The sequence below is a fragment of the Onychomys torridus genome, chromosome 3 (genome assembly GCF_903995425.1).
Source record: "Onychomys torridus chromosome 3, mOncTor1.1, whole genome shotgun sequence".
Taxonomy (NCBI): Eukaryota; Metazoa; Chordata; class Mammalia; order Rodentia; family Cricetidae; genus Onychomys; species Onychomys torridus.
This window is the reverse complement of record NC_050445.1, coordinates 103,185,784-103,211,814: the sequence shown is the minus strand read 5'-3', so window position 1 is coordinate 103,211,814 and position 26,031 is coordinate 103,185,784. Positions and strand designations below refer to the sequence as shown.

The 26,031-nt window shown below is 49.8% G+C and overlaps 2 protein-coding genes across 6 annotated transcripts in view; one reads left to right on the top strand and one right to left on the bottom strand.

The window, feature by feature from the left end:
* Rpusd3 (RNA pseudouridine synthase D3) overlaps positions 1 to 5,382 on the top strand; it is an 8,192-nt gene extending 2,810 nt beyond the window's left edge. The window contains exons 8-9 of one of the 3 annotated variants that reach the window (XM_036181331.1): positions 302 to 441; positions 5,091 to 5,382. In XM_036181331.1, the coding sequence (XP_036037224.1) occupies positions 302 to 441; positions 5,091 to 5,123 (173 nt within the window). In that variant the 3' untranslated portion in view covers positions 5,124 to 5,382. Of the gene's footprint in view, positions 1 to 301; positions 442 to 667; positions 734 to 983; positions 1,355 to 5,090 lie in introns of those variants that run through there. The other 2 variants (XM_036181330.1, XM_036181332.1) reach the window with 2 other exon arrangements.
* Positions 2,140 to 26,031, bottom strand: Ttll3 (tubulin tyrosine ligase like 3). 3 transcript variants are annotated; one of them, XM_036181323.1, is made up of 14 exons: positions 25,532 to 26,031; positions 25,244 to 25,335; positions 23,542 to 23,710; positions 23,310 to 23,407; positions 19,267 to 19,395; positions 18,142 to 18,256; positions 17,209 to 17,313; positions 15,532 to 15,727; positions 10,818 to 10,966; positions 8,868 to 9,111; positions 7,202 to 7,637; positions 3,620 to 3,890; positions 2,640 to 2,866; positions 2,140 to 2,452 (listed from the first exon to the last, which is right to left on the bottom strand). In XM_036181323.1, the coding sequence occupies exons 1-14, from the start codon at positions 25,926 to 25,928 to the stop codon at positions 2,195 to 2,197; spliced, it is 2,886 nt and encodes a 961-aa protein (XP_036037216.1). In that variant the 5' UTR covers positions 25,929 to 26,031; the 3' UTR covers positions 2,140 to 2,194. The 3 variants fall into 3 exon arrangements, with proteins under 3 accessions (XP_036037216.1, XP_036037217.1, XP_036037215.1); XM_036181324.1 differs by lacking the exon at positions 25,532 to 26,031 and adding an exon at positions 25,429 to 25,519; XM_036181322.1 differs by lacking the exon at positions 2,140 to 2,452 and having other exon boundaries at positions 2,483 to 2,866; positions 25,532 to 26,021.

Genomic DNA, 26,031 nt, shown 5'->3' with positions numbered 1-26,031 from the left:
GCTGGGGAGCTAAAGCCTGTGCAGAAGACGGTACTTGGCAACATCCGGAGAGCATCTGGTGGATCCCAAGGGTGTGTGAGTGGGCTTGGTGGGAGGCAGCAGTTTTAGGTGCACACCCACAGTCTAGCACTCAGCACAGATTCTTATCCCCAAGCTGGGTGGGTTGTCAGCTGTCCTTGTCCTGATCTGCTCATGAGCCTCTCTATGGAGACAGAGGTCACCTCACAGATCCACAGTCTCTGCGAATGGGAACAGTACTTCATGGTCAGGAAGAACAACTGCCTCCCACCCAATCTTTCAGTGTTCCCCAGTCAGCTGCAGGTGCACATGGCCCTACAGCTCTGCCCGATGCTTGGGGACCATACTTATGCTGCTCGAGTGGGCACCGTCCTAGGCCAGCGCTTTCTGTGGCCAGCCGAGACCACCGAGCCCCGGACACAGGTAGGTCCTCAGTCCCAAATGCTTACTCCATGTTTGGAGGGTTAGGAGGGCTGGCTTGGCCTTTGGGGCCACCTGTGCCCCTGTGGTGCCACGTGGCTGGGCAAATGTCATACTCCCTCAGGCTTCCTTCTGTTCATGAGCTCGAAGGAGGTGGGGGCAGCTGGCCTCTAACAGCCCTGAAGTCCACCATCCTTTTGAGCGGTTTGTGCATCATTTCTTCTTCCAGTTAAGTTAGAGAATGAGCGTGCGGGAGGAGTGGACCTGGCTCTAGACAGCCACTTGGAGACAAGGACCATGGCTTTCTGGCCAGAAGAGGAGACTGGAAGTTTTTGTGAATTGAGGCTTCTCCTCACATCCCATTGGCCTGAGGCTTAATCACATGGCTTCACTGAACACAAAAGCAGCTGAAATGTAATTTAGCTCTGTGCAGAGAGAAAACTCAGCCTGGAGTGAAAGTTTCTGCAGTTGCAGACCAGGGAGGCCATCAGAGCTGGGTGCTCCTCTGGCTGGAACTCAGATGGGCTGCCCTTCTCCCACCCCAGGTCCTGGATGAAGCTCTCCTCAGACGCCTCCACCTGCATCCTTCCCAGGTGGCCCAGATGCCCTTGCACCTGCACCTGCACTGCCTCCTCCTCCCGGGCCCCAGATCCAGGGACCCCCCCAGGGAACTTCTGGCACCCCTGCCCCCCTACTTCTCTCGGACTCTGCGGTGTCTGCGGCTCTCCCAGGAGACAGTGCTTGACCCTAGCTGGAAAACAGAAGGGGAGGGGCTGTGACCCAGCTCACGGACAGTGGGGTTGGTGCTGAGCACAGTCAAGGTCCTAAGATCAAATCTCAGCCCACTTGCTTGCTGTGCAGCATTGGGTAGGTGATGTCTCTCTGGCCTTAAAAGAATAAAAGTCCTACCTCACAAGCCTGCCTTTGAGGATCTTCCGAGAAAGCAAATGTTTACCAGGGACCGTGCTCTCTGCTCAAGTGAACAGTGGCCAGGTCTGGAGATGGTGTCTGCTGTACTCCTGACCAGGAGGAGGTTTGTTTGTTTTTGAGACTGGGCCTCTCCATGTAGCCCTGGCTGGACTGGAGCTCAGAGATCCACCTGCCTCTGCCTCCCGAGTACTGGGAAGACGGGTAGGCACCACTGTACAAGCGTGAGCTCTTCTGAATTTGAAGGCCGCCGGTCATTGAATTTCAACACTCCCCACCCTACCCCGCACACATTCTCAGGCTACAGATAGATACCGCTTTTGGAGGCCCAGCAGCTAGGGCTGTCCAGGTGGGAAATGCCACACTTGACTTGTGTCTTGGGTCTTACAGTTTTAGGTGGCTTGACCAATCCCCTCACTGAAGGAAGGAATAGACATGCTCTCTGGAGAAGGGCTGAGGCTCAGGGAAAGCCCACCTCTTGTCATAATATCCTGTGCCCGTCCGAAGTTCTTCTGCAGCCCAGCTTGTCCTGGGGAAGGGGCACTCCTGATGGCTGACCTTCTAGTGGCTATGGTCTCAGGCAAGCCATGTCCCCTTGTTCAGACCCCGTCTCCTCGTCTGTATAGTGAAGGCTCTTTCCCCAGGCACCCCAGTCTTCCTGCAGAGGAAGCTAATGTCTGTCACTTGGTGGGAACTGTGGCCCTTGCTGCGGGAGGCCCTGCCGGTCAGCTCTTGTTATGAGCCTTGCCTCACATTAGTCAAGCCAAGCCCAGAGAACTTTACTTGCTTTTTTTAATTTGATGCTGGATCCAGGAGGGGGCAGTGGAGATTAGAACAGGGGTTTCTCTAGCCTCCTAGCCTCCATGGCCCTCCATGTCCGGCATGTCAAAATAAAGGTCAAGGGTTTGGGGAGGCTCAGCCTCTTCTTGGGGTATGCCTCAGCCCTGGGTTTGTCGCAGAGTCTGGCCTTGAACTTGCCTTTGGCCTTGACTTTCCTGTGGGTGCTAGGAAGAGGTCCAACTCCAAAAGGCATTGGCCACAAGGCACTTCCAAAGTGGGGGCCTCCAAGGTGCAGGGGGATAGCAGCCTCGGTGTAAAGGAAGGGAGGGAGAGAGAGATGATCAGGCCTCTGTCTTGGAACAGGGTTCTGGGCAAGACAAGCCCTTCCCTGGGGCACTGTATCATCTGGGCGATGCCCTCTGTCTGTGCCCTTCAGCCCCGATCCCACTGCTCAGCACTACCCGCCAGGGTGTGAGGCCCAGCTCGAGGCCCACCTGTCCTGGCTTCAGCATGCTGGGTGCCAGCTTGAGATCAGGGTGAGGTGGGAAGGACATCAGAACCTTGGCAGTAGGTAGAGTCATCAAGGCCTTGCCTGTGGTTGACAGAGCCTTAGAGCCCACCAGCTGGTCATGCTGCAGTCTGAGGACCCGGCCCTGGGGTCGGAGCACGCAGGGAGAAGGCAGCCAGGCCTTGGAATGGAGACTAGGGAAGTGGGGAGGGGCTGTGGGAGAAGGGAAGCTGTGAGGGTCTGGGGAAGGCCCCAGCCTGACCAGTGGTTCTACAGGGGATGTGCAGAGGTGGGGGTGGGAGGTGAGGGCAGATGGAGCCCCTCCCAGCTCCTCCTCCAGAGGCAGTGGGAAGAACACAGGGTTGGGGAACCAACAGACCTGGGTCTGCATCCCAGCTCTGCCCCTTCTGAGCTGTGCAACCTCGGGCAACGTCCTTAAACTTCCTGCTACCTCGGCTGGAAAATGGGGACAATAGCACCTATCTCACTAGGGTGTTGTGAAGGCTGAGGGGGCTGGTTAGGGATTGGGAAGGGCACAATGGTAGCACCCTTCCCCAGAGAAGTGTGAAGGCAAAGGCTGGCTAGAGCAGCAGCAGAGATCTGGAGCCCAGGGACGCGCACTCTAGGACCAAGCCGTGGCATCTTCTGGTCTAACTGCCTGGCAGGGTGACTACTTTGGAATAATCATTTGGTTGTATATTTAAAGATATTTGGTGAGCAGTGTTCATACTTGCTATCACTGGTGGCCTTTTGGCAGGAGGGCAAGCCCAGATGCTTGGGAAGGGCTTGCAGAGCAGGCAGAAGTGGCTTTGGGAGCACCAGGGTTTGGGGGGGACATCGTATTACCCCAGGCCTCAGGCTGTTTCAGACACAGTGACCTGTTGAAAATGTGGCCCACCCTGATGTCGGGGGGCTCCCACTTCTGGAGGGTGAGGCAGACCAGGGCTGTGGCACTTTTTGCCTTGCCTTTCTTCCCCTTTCCGGGGACCGAGGTGGTGGCAGTAGAGTCTGGCTTCTCAGTGTGTCCCAGGCTCCTGGCCCCAACATCTCTCCTAGAAGCTGACCTGTGGGTAGGGGATCCTGAGTCCTTGCCTTCCCCAGAGCCTTGCTGGGTCGGCAGATGAGGGAGTGATGAGCGGACCCCTGTCCGCCGATGGCCCACTGCCATGGGCTTCTTGATGGTAGAGCCCTCCACCAGAAGCCGGATACCCACGTACTGGGGCACCTCTACAGCAGGCTGTGGGCAGGAGAGAAAACAAGGCCACTTAGACACTAGAGATGGCAGTAATACCATCTAGTGACTAGTGACATAAGCAGAGATGGGTGGAATCCGTTTCTGGAGCACTTCTGAGAAATAGGAAGCTCCGTTGATTCTCAAGGGGTCTAGAGGACCTAGGGTCACAGAGCCCTAGGGATCAGGAAATAAGGAAAGCAGAGACTCTTAGCCACACAGACAAAACATTCAGTCCCACTGCTCACTATGGCGACCTCTGGCCTATGTTAGGATGCAAGTGGTTTCATGCCATGGACAGCCAGAGATGGAGAGAATTGAGCCATGGTTTCCTGTGTGGAAATGTAATTCCCAGGGTGAATACCAAGTAGAGGGATGGGGCTGGAGAGATGGCTCAGCAGTTAAGAGCACTGGCTGCTCTTTCAGAGGACCCAAGTTCAGTTCCCAGCACCCACATGGCAGCTCACAACTGTCTGTGACTCCAGTTCCAGAGGATCCACCACCCTCACACAGACATACATGCAGGCAAAACACCAATGAACATAAAAAAAGTTATTTTTTTAAAAAAAGAAGAGGGAAGTACAGTGACTGTGTCCTCAGTAGGGCCTCTGAGGGTAGATAAGGGCTTTAGGGAGGACTCCAGCTTTCTGAGGAAAGGGAAAGTTACAGGCAGTTATGAGCTGCCCGATGTGGGTGCTGGGATCTGAACTTGTGTCCTTGACAAGAGCATCAAGTGCTCTTAACTGCTGAGCCATTTCTCCAGCCCCAACCTATTCTCTTTGTCACTTACACTGTCTATGGTAGTATGTTATAGCAACAGAAAACGGACAGATACACAAAGTAAGACGTTTGGGGGAGAGATGTTGAGATGGCCTAATGAGTACAGGTACTCAGAGTTCAAGCTCCAGGACCCGTGGGGTAGGAGGAGACAACTGACCCCCACAGTTGTCCTCTGACTTCCACATGTGTGCTGTGGCATGTGACTGCACATATACACAAACTCAAACACAATAAATAATATAAGGAAAATGTAAAATGCTGCAAAGGAGAGAACATGGCTTCTAATAGAGATCTCTGGAGGCAGCCACTCAGTCCAAGGTCAAATTTGGCATCAGAAATTAGAGAGTCTGCTGGTTGTGCCTTGTGACAGTCACATGAGGTGCCAGAAATCCCTGCACCCCATCAGCTTGTTAATCTATCTTCTAGTTTACAGGACATTCAGAGACCAGACTGAGCTGAAGAACTCAAGGAGACAAACAGACAAAACAGAATGTGGGGCAGTGCTATAGGCCGGCCTGCTACCTATCCAAGGGTCAGGATGCCTGCAATAAAGCAGTGGAGTTGTCCTAGATAAAGGAGGTCAGAGAGACAAAGCCACCAGTGTCGCCACCAGATCAGCAATAAAAGATATCCGGGGACAAAGGACACTTGAGAAATGAGAGTGCCCAGCCATTCAGTTTTGTTTGTTCTGAGACAAGGTTTCATGTAGCCCAGGCAGGTTGGCCTCAAGCTCACTATATAGCCAAGGATAACTCTGAGCTCCTGATCCTCCTGCCTCAGCTTCCTAAATACTGGGATTACAGGAATGTGCTGTCATGGCCTGTACAAATTTTGCTCTATTTTCAACTGTGAATTACTTCCTCTTTCCCATCTCCCCTCTTCTCTTCCAAGACTGCATTGTTTGTGACAATCTCATTATAAAGCCCTGGCTGAACTGACATTTGCTATATAAACCAGGCTGCTTGTGAACTTGTGACAATCCTCCTGCTTCTGTTGCCCAAGTGCTGTGATTACAGGCATATGTGTACACTTTCTTTACTTTTTTTAAAGCTGGAGGTGTAGCTCAGTAGTACTGCACATGCTGAGTATGCAGGCCTGGAGTCCATCGCTGACACCTAATGATGATAGCCCTAACAAAACTGAATCCTGTTGCCAGCACATTATTCTAAGATGATCAGGAGCTGTAAGAAACATGTGGTTGGGGGCTGGAGAGATGGCTCAGCAGTTAAGAGCACTAACTGCTCTTCCAGAGGTCCTGAGTTAAATTCCCAGCACCCACATGGTGGCTCACAACCATCTGTAACAATATCTGGTACCCTCTTCTAGCCTGCAGTCATACATGCAGACAGAACACTGTATACATAATAAATAAATAAATTTTAAAAAAAAGAAAGAAACATGTGGTCAGTGTTTTCCCTTCCTATAGCAAACATAGACCTTGGTGAATCTTAGCTGGAAGACTTACTTAAAAATCATTCTCAGAATTCAGAAATCCTTAAAAAACATTCTTTTAAAGTTTTGTTTGTTTGTATGGTTGTTGTTTTTAAGTAGGGTCTTACTCTGAAGCCCAGGCTGTGATGGTTAATCTAAGCTGTCAACTAGACTGGACTGAGAAAACCTAGGACTTTTCTGAAGCATGCCCCTGGTGTGCCCGTAAGGGTGTTTCTAGAGAGAATTAGACCATGAGGGCTTTGACCTAATGGGTGACTTCATGAAGTGGTGGATTCAGAATTCTAATCAACTGCTGGGAGTTTGCAGCACTGTGGAAAGTGGGCCTTGGTTAGATAGTTTATTTCCAAGCTGGGTGTGATGACTCATACCTATAATCTTAGCAGTTGGGAGGTTTGAAGCAGGAGGAATGCCATGAGTTTCAGGCTTGACTGGGCAACAGCATAAGTTCTAGGCTAGCCTAGGCTATACAGAGTAAGCCCCTGTCTCAAAAAAAAAAAAAAAAACCTAAAAAAAAAAAAACCCAGAGTATTGTTTTTGGCTGAATAATAGACAATCCTATACTTATTATAAACAAGCAAGATCAAATCTGGTTTTGGAAGAAGATGATAACAATAATAATCAGTATTATAACAACAATAACAGACACTACTAATTGACTCTTGATAGGCCTTGCAGCTCATGGAGCTCCCAGCAGCCTTACTGGGCAAAGACAGGAGCAGCTAAAACAGTCCTGTGTCCTCCGGCTAGGCACCCTAGCAAACCCGTGTGAAGATCAAACTACCTCATTCTTACAGCACACAAAGGAGGAGCCAGGTACCATCTTACTTTACAGATGAAGGAATGAGGCTATTACCTACAGGCTTCGATTGGAAACTGAGCAGATCCCAGAACCTCTGAAAATATTATCTGTGAATATGAACTCATGGCCTTAATGGCTCTCAGATGAGGAGACAGGCCAGAGGGACATGTCTATGTTAGGACATCCTGTGCGGTCAGGCCAAGAACACAGGTCTTGAACTGGGTCTCACAGCAGACCCCAGGGCTTTGCTGTGGGGTTGCCTGTGGAAGGTGCTGGAACATCTCACCTGCTTATAGATGAGCTCAAAGGCTCCTGTGTCACAGGTTCGGTCCAGTCGCCGGTCAATGACCACACGCAGGGTGTCTGCTTGCACACCGGCACAGAGGCGGGCAGTGACAGCTGTGGAAGGTGCCATGGTGGGGCTGGCATTGATCTCAATCAACCAGGGCCGGAAGTCTTCCCCAAACACAAAGTCGGCCCCATAGAGCTCAAAGCTGGCCTTCCGGCACTGCACAGTGTCTTGGGAGGTCTGCAGGGCGTGGATCACAGCAGCCTTCATGCCAGGTACAATAACACTAGCCCAGGCATTTGGGGCACCCAGCTCCTGCAAGTGGGCCTGAAACCTTTGGCTGGACCACATGTTGTCCGGGGGCAGCATCGGGTGCCGGTGACAGGAGGCCTCCAAGTGTTTCTGGATAGAATTGTTACACAGGTGCACAGAGCTAGAGAGGATAGAAAGACAGATTCAGTCCTGGGGTCCACCTTCAGGGCTGCAGGCAGATCCTGCTGTCAGCCATCCCGGTGAGCTTAACTGAGATGGACCTCTGCTCAACAGGACAGAAGCGCAGAACTGCCCCACCCCCAGCCCCATTCACCTAAGACCAGGGCTTGTCCTTTCTCAGAACACTCTGGTGTTGCAGACAGGCCACAGTAACCAGTAAACCCTTCGTGTGTGTGGCAGGGAACAAGACCGGGAGAGGATGGACCCTGGGTGGTCAAATCCCAGCTTCACCAATGACTAGCAGTGAGATCTCAGGCAAATCATTTAACCTGCTTGCCCCGCTCATCTTTAAAATGGCAATAGCTCACTTCTTTGTTTGAGAAATGACTGTCGCATCACCCAGCAGAAGCACTTGTCATATGTGGAGGGCTTGATGATAGGCAGCTACAGTGTATTGCTGCCCCAGTCTTCAGATGTGGAGACTGAGGCTGGTCTGTTTCTTTGAAATGGTCTCATGTCACCCAGGCTAGATTAAAATTTGCCATGTAGCTGAGGATGATGGTGACCTGATTGTCCTGCCTCTACCTTCCAAGCACTGGGATCCACTACTGTGCCTGGCTTGATTTCGGCTCCTGCCTTAGCCTCCCAAGTAGGATTACAGTCACGAGCTACCACATTTGGCTTGTTCTGTCTTGAGAGAGGTCTTATTATATAGCCCAGGATGTCTCTAAACTCAAAATCCTTCAGACTCAGCCTCCCAAGTGCTGGGATTACAGATAGGACCACTGTGCCCACACAGAAACTGAGGCTTAAACAATTTTCCGAGTCTCTAGAGGAACACAACCTGGATGCCGATGAGATGGAATTTGAACCCAGGCCTCATCAAGGCTTCCTCTCATCCCAAGAGCAAACCACAGTTGCCTTCCCCTCAAGTTTCTCTCAATCTGCCATTACCCAGACCTACTTTTTCTTCATGACACATATCACCTTCTAGTCTGTTAGCTGTGATTAATTACTCAAGCTCACTGCTAGGATGTAAGCCCTTGATTAGCTGGAGTTCTTGTTTTGCTCATTTCTGTATCCCAAGGACACCCTCTTGGCAAGCTCCTGCAGGGTGGAGGATGGGTGGTGGTGAAGAGCCTGCCTCCCTGCCTGTAGAGTCCACTGTTCTGTTTGATTGCCAACTTCCCCACTAGACTGGGCAGTAGGGGGAGGTGGAGGGGAGGCTCACTTGTCCAGGTTCTTTAGGGAGAAAGGCTGTGTGGAGAAGCGGATGTAGCTGTCTCGGTAGAACCACACAGTGAGTGGGTTCCAGTCTGTCACCAGGAACCACTGTCTCAGGTCAAACTTGGTGCCGAAGATGAGCAGGGGCCGCTCGATGTACTTCTGCACAATCCACTTGCCATCCTTCATGAGCATGGGGTTGCAGTCCACCAGCTTCAGCATCTCTTCCAGGTGGTCCATGCACATAATACCTGAGGGAGAACCCAGGTAGTCAGGGACCAAAAAGGCTTGGAGAAGTACCAGACAACCACAGGCATCCCATCATCCCCATGAATCCAGCCAAACCTTAAGGTTGCCCCCAACCCAGTCTGAACCATCTTTCCTGTAGAAAAGCTAAGAACTTAAATATTTTTCTAATTAATTGTTTAATAAGCTTTGTCTTGCGATATACAGATAAAATCTAACCGAGGGTTGGGGGCTGGAGAGATGGTTGACATTAAGAGCATTTGCTGTTCTTGCAGAGGACCCCAGCACTCATGTGGCAGAACTCCAGTTCCAGGGACCAGACACCCTCTTCTGGCCTCCATAGGAAGCAGGAACACACACAGTGCACATACATACAAGCAGGCAAAACACATACACATAATCTTAAATAAACATTAGGAAAAAATTAAACAAGGGCAAGATGGCTTGGTGGGCACAGGCACTTGTCACCAAGGTTGATCACCTGAGTTCAGTTCTTACAACAGACCCTGTAACTGTCCTCTGACCAATCTTGTGCGCATTTAGGTACTGTTGACCACGAACATACACTGCTTTCGTCCAGGGTGAAGCTGGCTGCTGTGCCCAGATCCTATGCAGAGCTCTCCAGATTGCATGACTAATCTGTACCTTGCTTTCATAGGCTTGTGGAGCTTGACAAGGCTGTGGGATGAAGCTGGGCCTCCTCACTCTGTTACAACTAACTCTGGCTACAAGGTCTCCAAGGACGCGTGCGTTTTCTTTCCTTTTGCTTTTCTCGTTTCCCTTCTTCTTCTTTCTCTCTTTTTCTTTCTGAGTCAGGGTCTCACCGTGTAGCGCTGATTGGCCTGGATCTCACTCTGTAGACCAGACTGGCCTTGAACTCACAGAGATCCACCTGCCTCTGCCTCCCGAGTGCTGGGATTAAAGGCGTGCACCACCACCGCCCAGCTCATTCTCCCTCTCTTTTTTTCTTCCTTTTATTTATTGTGTTATCATGTAGTCCAGGCTGGACTCATACTTACTGTGTAGCCAAGGCTGGCCTTGAATGCTGCTTTTGTTTCCACTTTGGATTATAATCTGTCCAGGGCACAGATACACTTCCCTTTTTCTGTTTTTTTAAGTTCATTTTTAGCTTATGTGTATGAATGTTTTACATATGTCTATATGCCACATGCGTGCCTGGGGTCTGTGGAGGCCAGAAGGGGACTGGATCCCCTGGAACCAGAGATACAGTGTGTTCACTTTGTGATACTTCACTCACCTGTACATTGACATGTAGCTCTTTTTAAATAAAGAATATCATCATTATAAGTTTTCTGTCTATTTCTTGGGAGGCCTTCTTTAAAGGCCAAGCTGATGCTGGACTCTCAGGTGTACACAGTGGATTCACCAAGTGATTCAGTGAAGGTAAGGCTCAGAAAAGGTCTTATGGGTAGTGAGAGGTAAAGCAGCCACATCGGTGTGTGACCATCGACCACATACCATGTAGGTGTGTGCTGCATTTAGCTGTTACCTGATAGACTTAGCACTGTCCCCATTTTACAATGGAGAAAACAGGTTCAGAGAATCGAATTGACTTGTTCAAGGTCACACAGCATATTAGTAGCAGAGCTGAGATCCAAACCTGGCAGTGGGGCAGTCTGCGCTATTAACTTCTTTGGTTTCTAGTGGTAGATAAAGGTACTAAAACCAGAAGAAGAGGTTGCTCCCCCACCTCGGCCTCGGGATTTGGCTCCAGGCTTCACAATCCAGATGTTTCGATCCCCCTCCATGTCAATCTGGGGTACCACGGCCTGAAGCTGCTGTAGGATGTCTTCGCAGCGATGGATCTGGGCCTCTAGGTGTCTGAGTTCTGCCCCTTCACTGTGTGGAGACAGTGGGACTTGGGGAGGTTGGGGCCTGAGGCCAGATGAGAGGACAGGACACTAGGAGACAGAGCTCCTACCCCACAACTGTGCTCCAACCTGCTTTGGTGGTGTCTGCCCCTGAGACACCTAGATATGTCTTCCTGCTTTCCATTCCCAAATCTCCAACGACCTCTAACCTATCTGGACTACAGTAGCCCTCCCCAATTCCACACTCTACCTACTGACACCTTCTTCCCTAAGAGTCCAAGGATGGGGCACTCACTAGGCCAGGCTCCCTGCCAGACTTACCCTGCCCCCATTCCTTTCAGCAGCCCTCTAGGGAATTATTACTCAGACAATTTTAGAGAAATGCAAATTGAAGCTGGGAGAGTTAAGGGACCTGCCCAAGGCTACGGACCAGGAGGAGTGGCTGAGCTAGGGTGCAAAAGCTTGACTGCTTCACCCAAGCACTCGGGATTAAGAGGCAGGTGAAGCCGGGCGGTGGTGGCACGCGCCTGTAATCCCAGCACTCGGGAGGCAGAGGCAGGTGGATCTCTGTGAGTTCAAGGCTAGCCTAGTCTACAAAGTGAGTTCCTGGACAGCCTCCAAAGCTACAGAGAAACCCTGTCTCGAAAAACAAAAACAAAAACAAAAACAAAAAAAAACAAAAAAGAGGCAGGTGAATCTCAAGTTCAAGGCCAGCCTGGTCTACAGAGCAAATTCCAGGACAGACAGCAAGGGCTACCCAGTGAAAACCCTGTCTCAAAAAGCAAAACAAAACAGAAAACAAAAAAACAAACAAAAAAGATCCTTGATAATTCTTAGTTGATAATGCTAAACCAAGCTGGGTGTGATGGTGCATGCCTTTAATCCCAGCATGTGAGAAAGGCAAACCTCTTGAGGCCTGCCTGGTCTATGGAGGTTGAAACAAAGAAACAAAAAACAAAAATAAAAGGAAAGAAAGCTGAGCCTGAACAGCCGTTCTGTCCATGTGAAAACAGGAAAGAACTAATTCCACAAAACTGCCCTCTGACCTCCACAACACTTGTGTATCTCATGTACACCAATTTAAAAGAGCCGGGCAGTGGTGGTTCACACCTTTAATCCCAGAGACAGAGGCAGGCAGATCTCTGTGAGTTCCAGGACAGCCTGACCTGTTACACAAAGAAACCCTGTCTCAAAAGAACAAACAAACCAAAAGAAAAGAAAAGGTTACCTTGGGCTAGAGTATAACTCACTTAGTAAAGCTCTTGCCTAGCATGCCTGAGGTCCTAAATTCCAGCCCTTCACTGTAAAAATGGTAAGTACTGTGCACAGCAGAGCTTTGGCTGTGGAGCCTGGCATAATAACTAGACAACTGGCTTTTTTCATTTGCCCAGCTGCCAGGACTGCTCTGCACAACACACTCGCTAACCAGATTGGTGAGTTTTCCATTTCAGATCCCTCACCATTTCACCGCAACTGTAGCCTGAGATATATTCCTTATGCCGGACCCCCGGGGTGTCCTCAGCTGTGTACCACGACACGACACACTCTCTCTTGACAAGTATCGAATGCTGTCTGGACTCCTGGGACTCCCAGGGAGTCCTCTGCTATGTATGCCCCCAGCCCTTGCCCCTTCCCTGATAACGATTCAGGTAACTTGTGTTGCTAATTTATGCTGGTGCACAGATTACCTATCCTTGGGGGATGCTCAAAATGGAAGCCTTGGATCCCGTTTGTTATTTTAATTTTTTTTTCTCTTGGCTGCAGTCATGAGACTTGGAGGCTTCCTCCTCTTGGTTCCACTCCTCCTTTGATAAATTCCTTAAATATCCCCAGACACCAGTAAATTTGGCCAAGTAATGGCTGCTTGAACCCTGATATTTCCCGGGAATCATCTAACTTCTGCCAGCGAATGGGTAAATGAAAAGAGTTACCTTATCCCCATCCCCACGCTTTTACCTAAGCTCTGAACCCTCCCTGATTCTCTCTCCTGCCCACTTGCATTCCTGAACCTAAGGAATCTCTGACTCTAAAAAACATATATGTGTGTGTGTGTGTGTGTGTGTGTGTGTGTGTGTGTGTGTGTATGTGTGTGTATGTGTGTGTATGTGTGTGTATGTATGTTTTGCTTTTTGTTTTTCGAGACAGGGTTTCTCTGTAGCTTTTCGCCTTTCCTGGAACTCACTCTGTAGCCCAGGCTGGCCTCGAACTCAGAGATCTGCCTGCCTCTGCCTTCCAAGTGCTGGGATTAAAGTCGTGTGCCACCACCGCCCAGCTAAGAACCGTATCTGATCTGTTCTCCACTCTGTTCTCTGGTACTGGGTGGGCAGTTAAGCATGGACAGGTCTGGAAGCAGGCTAGGATGCATGTAAATAAGTTTATGATCAGGACCTACATGGGGATCATAATAATCTGAATGGCTCTCTAGCCAGAGATCAGTTTACAACCTGCCTTCTGGAGGGTCTTCCTAAAGCTGTCCTCAAACCAGCAAACTATCAAAAAAAAAAAAAAAAAAGTAATTCAAGACACGGAATGAAATCCGTCTCTTGTCTCCCAGAGCTCTCTGACATTAGGGCAAAACTTAAGCATCTGAAGAGCAAGTTCCTAACCCCACAAGCAGAAGTTTCAGCTGCGGCATTTAAGGTGCACCATGGAAGAAATGAGAAAGCCCATGAACAAAATTGCCTAATGCTGGCACATGCTATCCGAGCAGCTGCATAAGGGCTTCCAAGTCCCTGCTTTAGAAGGCCACACAGGCTAGTGCGTGCCCCACCAGGCCATCAACTGAGCCTTGTTCAAAGTGCCACCTAGAGAGATAACTATGGGGACATCAAACTAAGACTTCCAGAAGACCTCCTAGGCTTGGCCACGGATCGCAGGGAACCCAGGATACAGCATGGGGCAATCTGTTTCCTTGTTGGACACTGAGCCACTTACTCAGTCCTGAGGGAGTTTTGGGTCCTACCTCTCCTTCTTATTTCCCTATTGTTGGGATATGTAAGGGGGACAGCCTTACCCACCTCACCAGACTTAATTGTACTTTCAGGGGTACTTAATGGGAAAAGATTTTCAGGCTAAGGTAGGAGCTTCCATTTCATTTGCTCCCTCCATGTGCCTCACTCCAAACCTGTCAACAGTGCTTCTCATGGATAGTGACACAGATAGGGGCCTGCTCTGCCTTGTCACCATCCCAGAAGAATGAGTTCTCACCTCACAAGCTTTTCTCTTTCTGATTCTTTCTTCTAACTAACCACACAGCTAATTGTTACAGGATCACCATAGAGCTGGAGTCCAAGGACCATCAGATATACCCAGGTGGTAAGGGACAGTAACAATCAAAAGGTATTTATACCCCCAGACCTAAAAGTGTCTGGGTTCTGCAAAAAAAAAAAAAAAAAAAAAAGAAAGAAAGAAAGAAAGAAAGAAACCCAGACTTTAATATAGCAATCTATAACTGTTAAATGCTCTCAACAATTGATCACCTGTGTCTCCTGGATGCTAAACAACTAAAGGAAACAAATGCCTTAAAATAATCTGTCTCTGATAAGGCTTATCTCAGGTAAAAATTAAAAATATATGCCAATCTCTCTCTTTCTCTCACAAACACTAACCAATAAATATAAGCAGAGTACAATGACATGTCATGGGCACCAGCCCAAGACTTTAATTTTCTCATGGCTGCTTCTTAATATGTTCAAAATTTTTCTGAGCTTCAGAGGATCCACCTGTATAGGTCAGCAAGCTCTGGAACCAGCTTTGATCCACCTGGACAGCACCCAAAAGCAGCAGAGAACCCCAGGACAGCTGGCTACCTCAGAAGCTCCCTTCCCTAACCCCCACCAAGAGCCAACCGATGCCCATCAAGTCAGCTGGAAGCAGTTTTCCTGGGAGAAATGACGCCCCTATTCCTGTTCACCCACTTTTTTTATAATAAGCAAAAAGTCTGGAATTTTGTTGTCTTGTGACCTTTCTGCCTGGTAACAGCACCGCTAATATTTTCTAAAACAACCACCACCCCTGCTCTCTCCCTCTCCAACTCTCATGCTCACACTAAAAGGTTCTGAGTTCTACATCAAGGAAACCTGTTAAATTCACTATGTTTAATCCAATAATTCCAAATGTGACTGATCACACAGCTTCTTTCTGTGACATCTACTTCCTTTCCATGGGAATAGGCATCCTGTGTCACACAGTGACAAATGGCCTCTAGGATGAAATCTAAATGCCTTAGATTACTGTTCTGAGTGAACACCTCAAGCCTGTGCTGACTCCACAATACAAATTAGCCTGTCACATACCATTCTCCAAGGTGGATGCTATTTTTTAAATCAATTTTGCATTTAAGAAAAAAGTTGTTTAGGAAGCTCAGTGATGTTCCCAGGGTAACAGAGCTTAGGAGATGGGAAGAAAAAACTGGAATTTACAACCCAAGCCATCACCTTTGGCACATGCTATGCTAAGGTGGGGAAAGTGGACTGGACTCTCATGGAGCTAGTGAGAGTCTCTGAGAGCTCCTGAGCAGACGCATCCAGGATAAAAGCAAGTGGGGGGTTGGGCTGTGCACATGCCCATAGCTCTGCCCTGTATGGCACTTACTGGACTATCTGGTAGTAGCGGTGGAGGAAGAAGGACCAACCCTCAGGGCTCAAGTACAGTGGGGCATCCGGGTCCTTGTCGATGTCCTTGTGGGCCATGCTGCTAAGGTGCTCCTCGCATGCACTCAGAGCCTCATCCACAAACTCTGGGGACACCATCACTGCCTTTTTTTCCTGTTTCTTGGGCAGTGTGTTTTCTGTGGGGATGGAAGGGACCTGTAAATAGCCCATGTCGAAGCAGGTAATGTTACATATGCCATCGTCCTTTGCTAACCTGAAACCTATCACTTACCTGAGGCCCAGAGTGAACTTGATCCCCAGCCACCCTGAGATGTTACACTCACCACTTTGAAACTGCTCTAAATTCACTTGCAACCCTAGCATTTTGTCCCTGGGCACCTCTTACTCAACTAAGGCTCCAGCCTAAACATTCCAAAGGTCTCTAAAGCATGCCTACCCCAGCATCTACCAGCAGCTCCCTTTCCCTGGACCCCTTGACACAACTTGGCCCTACAATGTACCTGGAAGCCTTGCCTAGGTGAACCCAGGTACACATGAAGCCAAGTCTGACTTAGCTTCCTGTACATCACATGGGATACCTGAAGCATCCCTTCTCTCAGAATCCCAATGGACACCAACAGCCCTTAAGCTGAAAGGTCCTAACGTATTCATGCAAATGGAAGCATTCATATAGAGGTGATATGCCAACCTCTGCCAGAGAGGACCTGATGCACACTCATGACCCTGGCTCAGCCCTTTGCCTATTTAAAAACTCTGACATACAACCAAGCCCTCAACTGCCCACCTGCAACTTTGACCCACACTTGAGCTCAGCACACAGAAGTTTAAGTGCAGGGTCTCTGGCCACAGAGGGTCTCCTGTGGCCCAGATCCTGGCACACAACAGTCTGGTACCAAAGACAGCAATTGAAGTTGTGTATGTAGGGGTTCCTCTGGAAGGGCCATGGAATTTTCTTCTTCCAGTAAAGTTGCCCACCCCTTCCCAAAATCCCTTGGCCTTGGAGCCCCAGTATTGCAGAGGAGGAAAGGGAAGCAGTATGTTGGACCAGCATGCAGAGGGTTTCTATGTCTCCTCCCTTCTCAGGTGTTCCTTATGTGCAGGCACAGGGTTTCTTGGGAACATCTGTACATAGCTGTGTTCCTCTGCGTCTTCTCAGAGAACTTGAAGTGGTTTATCACAGGCAGGGATGGGCCATCTGGTCTCAGCTGCCTCTCTAAAGTGGTCAGTCAAGCCTATTCAAGGGCTGGACACTTAAGACATTGACAGGTAGACAGGTGTGAGTTAGATGCAGGGAAGAGCACAGGATGACAGCTGGGAGGCAGAGGACAGACAGGTGGATGGGAAGACAGAAAGATGGGCTGTGCAAGGGCAGGAAGGAAGGGAGTGGGCAGATGGATATACAATGGAAAGGATGGCAGTAGTAGTGACCGTAGTGATCAACAAGAGGTGGCGAGGCAGGAGGATGATGGAAAGAATGAACGGACAGTGGCTGGGAAGACAGGTGGATGGCTGGGTGAACGGGAGTGAACTATCATCACAGGTGGGAAGACGGACAGGTTGGTCGTAAAGGCTGCAGTCTGGTCATATGTCTTAAACATGAGGATGAACAAATGAGTGGGCACATGACAGCGGGAGTGGAGGTGACCACGGCACTCACCTAAGACCTCTTCCTCTCTTGCCTGGATGGAGGTGGAATATGGCTTCCCTTCCGACTTCACCACCAGCTTGAGAACGTTGCGGGCAGCTGTCAGCCAGAAGTCCTCTGCTCCCAGGCAGGGATACCCTGCTCAGCCCCCAGGCTCCAGCCTCTCCTGGTTCTGGAACCTCACCATGGCTTGCCCCATTTTGGATCCAGAACCTCATTTGCCTGTCTCCCTCTGGCACCTGGCTCCGACCCCAGCTACAGAACATCATACCCACAGTATAACCAGACTTGGTACAGACTGTCTCCTGAGAGCGCTCTATGCCCGTTTCAATTCTTTCTTTCTTTTCTTTTTCTTTTTTGAGACAGGGTCTTGCAGTTTCAAGCTGACTGGCTTGGAACTCGCTATATATACAAGGGTGGTCTCAAATTTGTGGCAATCCTGCCTCTGCTTCCCCAGCGTGGGGACTTTAGGTGTGACCCACCACCTTGGCCCTCCTTGTCTATTTTGATACTTACTCTAACCTGAGAATCACAGTGTGGCCTAAATTCTATCTCAGGTTTAGAACATAATTTAAAAACTGCCATCTGTTCTGGACCCAAATTCTGAACTCAGGACCCATATATCAGAGCTGGAACCTACTTTGCCTTAGAGACAGACCCACAGCCTTTCACGGCACCTGGTCCAGCCTGCAACTCATCTGGATTCCAAATGGAACCAACCCACCACCTCTAGAACCTGATCTAGAGTACAGGCCTGGCTCCCTATGCTTCTCTGTGCCAGGGTTGTCCAAGCCATGAGGCTGAGGGATGGAAGCCCCAGTAGTGGGCAGAAAGGACCGGGGTTACAGAGAAAGAGTAGGTGAGGGGAAGAGGGAAGGGCCTGTTGTTGTCCCCTGTGGGACAGACAGCATGAGAGGGCCAGGCATGGGACTGGAGTCCCCTTACCTATGAAGGCTTTCTTGTCATCCTCTGCTCCCAGGCGATAGCATCGTGGGAAGAAGGAGTCAGCATCAGCCTCATCAAACCAAGGCAGATTCCGGAGGTTGAGACACAGGCCCACCTATGGAGGCAGCTGCTGAAGGGGCTGGGTAGGACCCAGAGAGTGTCAAGGGGCTCCTCCACATGCAGCATACACCCAGGAAGACCCTGCCCGGAACTTCCAACCCACTTGCAAGGCCTAATACCCATCTCCAGGTTTGCCCAGCTGAGAAGCCCCTCCCTTTTCCCACCCAAAAAAGCCTTTCCACCCAGGGGTGTCTTTAGGGTTCACACCATAGTGTGAATGATGACATAGGGCAGGGGTTCTCAACCCTCCTGATGCTGCGACCCTTTAATACAGTTCCTTGTGTTGTGGTGACCCCCAACCATAAAGTTATTCTGTTGCTACTTCATAACTGTAATTTTGCTACTGTTATGAATCAAAATATAAATATCTAATATGCAGGGTTTGATATATGACCCCAGAAGGCTCACACTCCACAGGTTGAGAACCACTGGCATAATAGATGCTGGTAAACCCTTTGTCCTTAACACAATCTTAGTCAACAGACATGTTTGGTATTCTCATCTAAAGATTCTTCCTCTAGCTGGGTGGTGGTGGTGCATACCTTTAATCCCAGCACTCAGGAGGCAAGGGCATGTGGATCTCTGTGAGTTTGAGGCCAGCCTGGGCTACAGAGTGAGTTCCAGGACAGGCTCCAAAGCTACACAGAAAAATCCTGTCTCAAAAAACCAAATAATAATAATAATAAAATAAATAATAAAAAAGATTCTTCCTCTAAAGATGAGGAAGTGGAGCCTTGGAGAGGTGGAGTCATTTGCTAAGAAACCCAGGATCAGACATGCTATGTTCAAGGCCCCTTTGTTCACAATCGTCGATTGGGTGTTTTTCTGTTTTCAGACTTTATGGAAATTCAGCCCACAATCGTCATATCAACATAGGTCAGGTTTGGGGACTAGATGTGAACCCATCTTACCTGTGTTCTCTGCAGAATCTTCTTTGACTGGCAAGTATAGCAGGAAGCAGGGCCGCCAGCCTAAAAGGTGGGTTGGATTCCCTGGGATACCTACCTTTGTAGTAAAGGAGCCTGCATGGGCATAATGGTTTATCATCTGATCCTTGGACAGGAAGCGGCAATCCAGCACATCTCTCCGAGTGGTCCAGATGAGGTAGGGAGTCTCATTCCGAACCATGCGGGACTAGAGAAAAGGGGAGGTATTTGAGGTATCCTCTGGATTCCCCCATCTCTGGATAGAGGCATGAGAAGACATCTGCTCCAGAGGGTATGCTGGGTGATCAGACAGCAGGCCGGACTTCCAGCCTCCATGTGGACCTCCTCTACTGTCCCAAGGCAGTAATTAAGCTGTATACCACGAAGCCACACCTTGCTCTGTGACCATCAGTGACTGTCCCAGGGGAACGACAGTGACTCCAATCACTGAGCACAAAGCATGGACAGAAGTTCTCTATGGACCCAACTTTACAGTCTCCCTACAACTCTGGGACAGGGTGGTTATTAGCCAGCAACACTGTAACAGGTTCTACTCTATTTTTAGAGACAGGCTCCTGCTATGCAGTCCATGGAAGCCTCAAACTCACTAGGTAGCCCAGACTACCTTCTAACTCATGGTCTTCCTGTTCAGCCTCCCAATTGCTGGATTACAGATGTGCACCACCCTGCCCATCTTGAAACAGTCACCCCTGTATATTGGGAAAGGTTGCTTCAGGTCAGGCATGGTGGCACAGACCCAGAACTCAAAAGGCAGAGGCAGGCAGATCTCTGAGTTCAAAGCCAGCCTGGTCTACAGGGTGAGTTCCGGGACAGCCAGGGCTACACAGAGAAACCCTGTCTTTGAGGGGAAAAGAGTAAGAAAGAACAGGCAAAGGGTTCATGCTGACAATTTCATGTTGTTCTTCTGGTGAGCTGAAGTCTCTGTTGCCTTGTTTGTGGGGATCTGTCACTCTGTGGGTCTCATCTGTGGAATGCACTAACCCCTTAACCCCACCTTAGAGGGCTCGAGTGAGGACCGAAAGAACTGATACAGAAGACACTTAGAACAAGGTTCAAAATGGGTGTGCTGATGTTTGCCTGGCTGCTGTTTTGGTTTGGTTTGGTTTGGTTTGGTTTGGTTTGCTTTTCCGAGACAGAGTTTCTCTGTGTAGCCCTGGCTGTCTGGGAACTCTCTTTGTAGAGCAGGCTGGCCTTGAACTCATGGAGATTCACTTGCCTCTCCCTCCCCAGTGCTGGGACTAAAGGAGTGCACCACCACTGCCTGGAAGAGTGCTTGCCTGCAACTCTAGCACTCAGGACACTGAGGAAGGAGAACTTGAGTTCAAGGTCAGGCAGACCTCAGCTTTATAGTGAAACTCTTGTTTTCTTCTTCTTTCTTCTTTCCTTTCTTCTCTCTGTAGCCCTGGCTTGTCACTCTGTAGCCCAGGCTGGCCTTGAACTTACAGAGGTCCACCTGCCTCTAACTCCTGAGTGCTGGGATTAAAGGTGTGTGCCTTTACCATCTGGCCAGGAAGAGAATTTTAAGGAGGGATTGTTTAGATCAGGCTGGTCTGTGGGACACTGTCTTGATTGCACTAATTGATGTGGGAAGACCCCCATCATGATGGGTACAACTGTTCAGTGAGCTTGAGTCCTGAGCAGTGGAGGGCTGAATAGAGAGCCGGCACACATTCAATTCTCTGCTCCTGACTGTGGATGTGATGAGACCACTGTCTGAAGGTCTTTCCCTGGACTTCTCTGCTATGACTGACTATAACCTGGAACTAGGAGCTAAACTTTCTAGGCTAAGTTGTTTTTTGTCAGGGCATTTTATTATAGAAACAGAAAATCACTGAAGCCAGCCAGATGACTAGGCATATAATGGTTACCTGTGGCCAAGACCTAACACCAGAGCTGATCCCCAGACCATGTGATAGAATGAGAGAATCAGCTTCACAAAGTTGTCCTCTGACCTTCACATGTGCATGTAGCATGTGCAGGCCCACACCCACATATAGTGGTATTTGCTCTGCCCATGACTTTGGGCTATAGGGCCCAAAGGAGGTGGTGCTTCTTTTTTTTGTTGACCACCTCTTATAAGGAGTTGGAGGAGGGTCACATGCCTTTTCTCCCTGCTCCTGCCAGTGAGGTAGAGAGATGATCTGCTGTGGGATGTTCTGTATGTTAAATTTGTTGCTCTGATTGGTTAATAAATAAAACACTGATTGGCCAGTAGCCAGGCAGGAAGTATAGACAGGACAAGGAGAAAAGAGAATTGTGGAAACAGAAAGGCTGAAACAGAGAGACGCTGCCAGCAGCCGCCATGAGTACCAACATGTGAGATACTGGTAAGCCACAAGCCATGTGACAACTTATAGATTAATAGAAATGGGTTAATTTAAGACATAAGAACTAGATAACAAGAAGCCTGCCACAGCCATACAGTTTGTAAGCAATATAAGTCTCTGTGTGTTTACTTGGTTGGATTTGAGCAGCTGCGGGACTGGTGGGTGAGAGAGATTTGTCCTGACTGTGGGCCAGGCAGGACCAGAAAAACTCTAGCTACATGGATCAGTGGTTAAGAGCACTGACTGATGTTCCAGAAGACCCTGGTTCAATCCCCAGGCTGTCTGGTGTCGAGTCACACCAGGATAAGAAGAAAAAAAAAAGGAAGAAGGGGCATGTGGCCCTTCTTCAACCTCTTAGAAGAGGTCACATACAAGGGCAGGAAGCACCGCCTCCTTTGGGCCCTATATCCCAAGGTCATGGGCGGAGCAAATACCACTACATCCACATACATACAAATCACATACAGAGAGAAACGGGGGGGGGGGGGGTTAAAATAAAAGAAAAAGAAATGGCAATTTCATATAGTTCACTTAGTCTGGGTGGGGTCAAGCTCTGAACTTGCACCCTCTCCTCATCACACATGCCCTCCACGCCAGCCTCTCTTCAGTTTTGGTGTGTGTATTTCTGTGTATAGGAATATGTGTTTGTGTGGTGTGTGTGTGTGTGTGTGTGTGTGTGTGTGTGTGCATGTGGAAGCCAGAGTACAATCTTGAGTCCCACCAGGAACCACCCATCTTGTTTTTTTTTTTTTTTTCTTTTTTTAAAGACTGTATTTATTTTTATTTCCTGCATATGGGTGTTTTGCCTGCAAGTATGTCTGTGTACCAAATTCATGCCGTACCCAGGGAGGCCAGGAGAAGGTGTCAGATTTGTTGGAACTTGAGTTACAGACTGTTGTGAGCTGTCATGTGGGTGATGGTAATCAAACAGCCAGTACTCTTAACCACTGAGCCGTTTTCCAGTTCTCCATCTTGTTTTTGTCAAAGGGTCTCTCACTGGACTGGAGCTTGTACGGTACACTATGCTAGTTGGCCAGCAAGCCCTAGGGACTCCACCAGTCTCTGCCTCCCCAGCATGAAGATTACCAGCTTTCCACCACACCACCACACCTGGCCTTTTTTTTTTTTTTTTCTTCTTTTTGAGTTAGGGTTTCTCTGTGTAGCCCTGACTGTCCTGGAACTCCCTCTGTAGACCAGGCTGGCCTCAAACTCACAGAGATCTGCCTGCTTCTGCCTCCTGAGTGCTGGGATTAAAGGCATGTGCCATCAATGTTCAGCTGACACACCTGGGTTCTGGGGCTTGAACTCAGGTCCTCACTTTATTAAAAGACACATCACCTTTGCTTGTCTCTTGACTTTTTTTTTTTTTTTTTTTTTTTTTTTTAGCTGAGGATTGAACCCAGGGCCTTGCACTTGCTAGCCAAGCGCTCTACCACTGAGCTAAATCTCCAACCCATCTCTTGACGTTTAAAGCCATTTCTTACAGCCTTCATTTACCGAGGGCAAAGGAAAGAGATGAGTAAAGTAGTCTGTACGTGGTAGGGAGAGCCATCAAAGCCACCATGAGTAGAGGATGTGGCCATCCCAGCAGCCCTACAGAGCCCCTTACCACTCTGCAGACCTGGTCAATCTTTAGAGAAGCAATCTGATTTTCCAGATTGGAAGCTGGGGTTCAAAGAAGGAAGGACATCCAATTGGATGGTCTTTCTCTGAACAGAAGCCTCCTGCCAGCCCCCACGCCCATCCCGTTATGTGCTGACCTCAGAGTCCTCACCATCAAAGCGTGTACCCCATCCAGGTCATCAAGTTCCAGAAACCCATCAAAGTCCAACAGCTGTGGCTCCCGAAACTCCTCGTTCTCCTCGTCATCCTCTGTGGATGTGAAGGATGATTCCATGGGACTGTCTATGCCCCACAGCCCTTTGAGGTCTCCACCCTGGACCAGTGGGAAGCAACGGAAAAGGTCTCAGGGAGGACAGCTTGCGCACAAGGAGAGACCTACTCACCATCCTCTGTGGCATCGCTATCACCCATCACCAAACTGTCGAGATCCTTCGGGGGTGGTGGCAGGGTGGTGCCTTGGGGAGGGACCATCTTTTTTTCTACCCATCCCCTCTGGCGCAAGAGACACCGGATCACGGGGTAACGGCCGTGAATCATGAAGATCTTCTTCTGCTGTAAGGCGAGAGGCAGGGACTTCCTTCAGCATCAGACACATAGGAGGCAATGGTGAACCAGACAGGATCTCTGCCTTCAGGGAATTTTATATCCCAGGAGGAGGCAGCTTATAAACAAGAAGAAGAATAAACATGAATAGCTAACAGTTACTGAATACCTATTATGTGGTAAGCTCTTACATGCACCACTAAGAACAATTTGCATTTTAATTACATATTAAATGCACACAGAGGTTAAACAGTTTCTCCAAAATTACATGGTAGTTAAGTGACGGAGCACAGATTTCTTCCTTTCGGTTTGGTGCTGGGGCTTAAGCACATTCTATCACTGGTATTCCCAGTCTCAAACTGGGTAAACTGGGAAGGAGGCACAAATGTCGAGCTGAACAAATTGCAGTTCTGCAGAGTGGAGTAGCATGTGCAAAGGTCTGGAGGCTAGCTAGAAGTCGGAAGGAACTAAGAGGCCAGGGGGAGAGTTCTGACAAATGAGCTCCTGAGAATAATGGAGTGTGGCTGGATAGTGGAGGGCCCCATGGACCTTAAAATTTAGCTTTGCATTTTCTAAGGGGAGGAATGAGTCAAGAGGGTGAGGAAGTAGAGGAGGCTCTATAAATTTGCATGCAAATGCATGGAGAGTCAATGGGGGAGGGCACAGAGGCAGATCCTTAGGAGGATGCCATGGTCTGAACAACTGTGATAATCAGAAGGAGGGTGGTGATGTGGAAACTGGGAGGGAGGTGCTAGATGGAGACTCATTTTGGAGGTGTGGGTGAGTTTGCTGATGGACGCATAGAACTGGTTTCTAAAACTTAAGTAGTGGGGAAAACTGGATACCGGGGAGGAGGACCAGTTTAGACGATGGAACAGGGGTAAGGTTTGGGATGCAAGTGTGAGATGCTGGTGAGCTCTTTGGGTGGAGACATCCAACAGAGGGCTGGATCTCCAGGGTGGGGGTTGGGGGGATGGAGGCAGGAAAAGGGAGTACAGGGCATGGTGTGATCCTGGACTCCCAAGGGTGGAGAGGGGATCAAGGAATCACAAACATCTGGGGAATCTTCAGAGGCAGAGGCCGGGGAGTAAGCAGGAGAAACAAGGAGTGTGAGCCAGCCACTCAGCCCAGGGTGGAGTGCAGGACGTTTGTGAGACACAGTGCCCCAGCAGGAAGAAGGCAGTTAGGGGTTGCAGGACTTTGGCTCATACTGGGTACCAGGGCCCTAGATGAGAGTAATTTCTAATGGGAATGGGATAAAAGTGCTGGGAATCAGGGCTGAGAGAGCTGAAGAACGTATTTGTAAAGACAATTCAGCCAAGACTCTGGTCCTAAAGAGGGGCTGAGGTTGGAGGTAGGGACACTTACAGATGCCCGAGCGTGCATGCCTGCCTGCCTGCGTGCGTGCGTGCGTGCGTGTGTGTGCGCGCGCGCGCGCGCATAAGTGTTTGTGTAGTAAGTCTTTCTTTGACATTTATGGATTTATTTTTTAAGGATATGAGAAACCAGTAAGTGTAGCCACCGCCCCCCATCCCCTCCGACCTTGACAGCTCTCTCTACGTGGATTTTGGCGTTTCTGAGTCGGCCCATGGGGTGAGGTCCCTTGGAGAATCCTCGCCAGAGGACAAGGGAATCTGCAGAGAGATGCGGAGCAGGAACACAGAAAGCTGAGGATTTGACCCTGGGACTTCTCTGACTCCAGGTTCCCCGCGCTCCCTTGCCCCTACCCTGTATCCGGAGCTCTCCAGACTCCCCCCATTCCTTCCACCCTGGCGACTTCTCCCTGCAGCCCTCAGGATGTCCGGACTGGCTGTCCATGCTGCGCCTCACCATCAGGTGGGGGCGGGACATCAGGCAGGTGCTCAGCCAGGGTCGTGGGGAGCAGGGAGCAGACGGGGTAGGGATTCGCAGTGCCCTGGGTACCCGGCACGAACTCGTGGGCGCTGCTTAGGTGGCGTGCAGGCAATGGGCTGCAATCCCCACGGCTGCCGCCACAGTGCGCCACCTCGGGCCTGGCGGAGGCGGGCCCGGGCCATTGCAGCCTTCTTGGCGGGCGGTACTCGGAGTTGCGTGCCCAGGGCCACCGGGAAGGGGAATTGGTGCAGAGCTCGGGCGGCTGTGGCCTCCCGTGCCAGCTGCACTCCGAGCCGTCTTCCTGGTCGTAACAGGCGGCTGCAGGCCCCAGCTGCCCCGCGTTCAGGAAAAGAGCCGCGCTGAGGGCCTGCATGCGCCTTTTGCCGGGGATCACTCCCGGCGCCCCAGTGTGCCGCTCCGCCCAGGTGCCCTCTGGGGCTCCGCCCTCTGTTTCCCATCTCCTAGGAGACCGTTGC

Excerpts from the sequence above, each read along its gene's own strand:
- Ttll3 (XM_036181323.1), bottom strand. The coding sequence starts at position 25,928 with ATGCAGGCCCTCAGCGCGGCTCTTTTCCTGAACGCGGGGCAGCTGGGG. Across the intron at positions 25,336-25,531 it reads TGTCCCGCCCCCACCTGATG|ATTCCCTTGTCCTCTGGCGA; the intron begins GTGAGGCGCAGC and ends ATCTCTCTGCAG. Across the intron at positions 7,638-8,867 it reads TCCCTAAAGAACCTGGACAA|CTCTGTGCACCTGTGTAACA; the intron begins GTGAGCCTCCCC and ends TATCCTCTCTAG.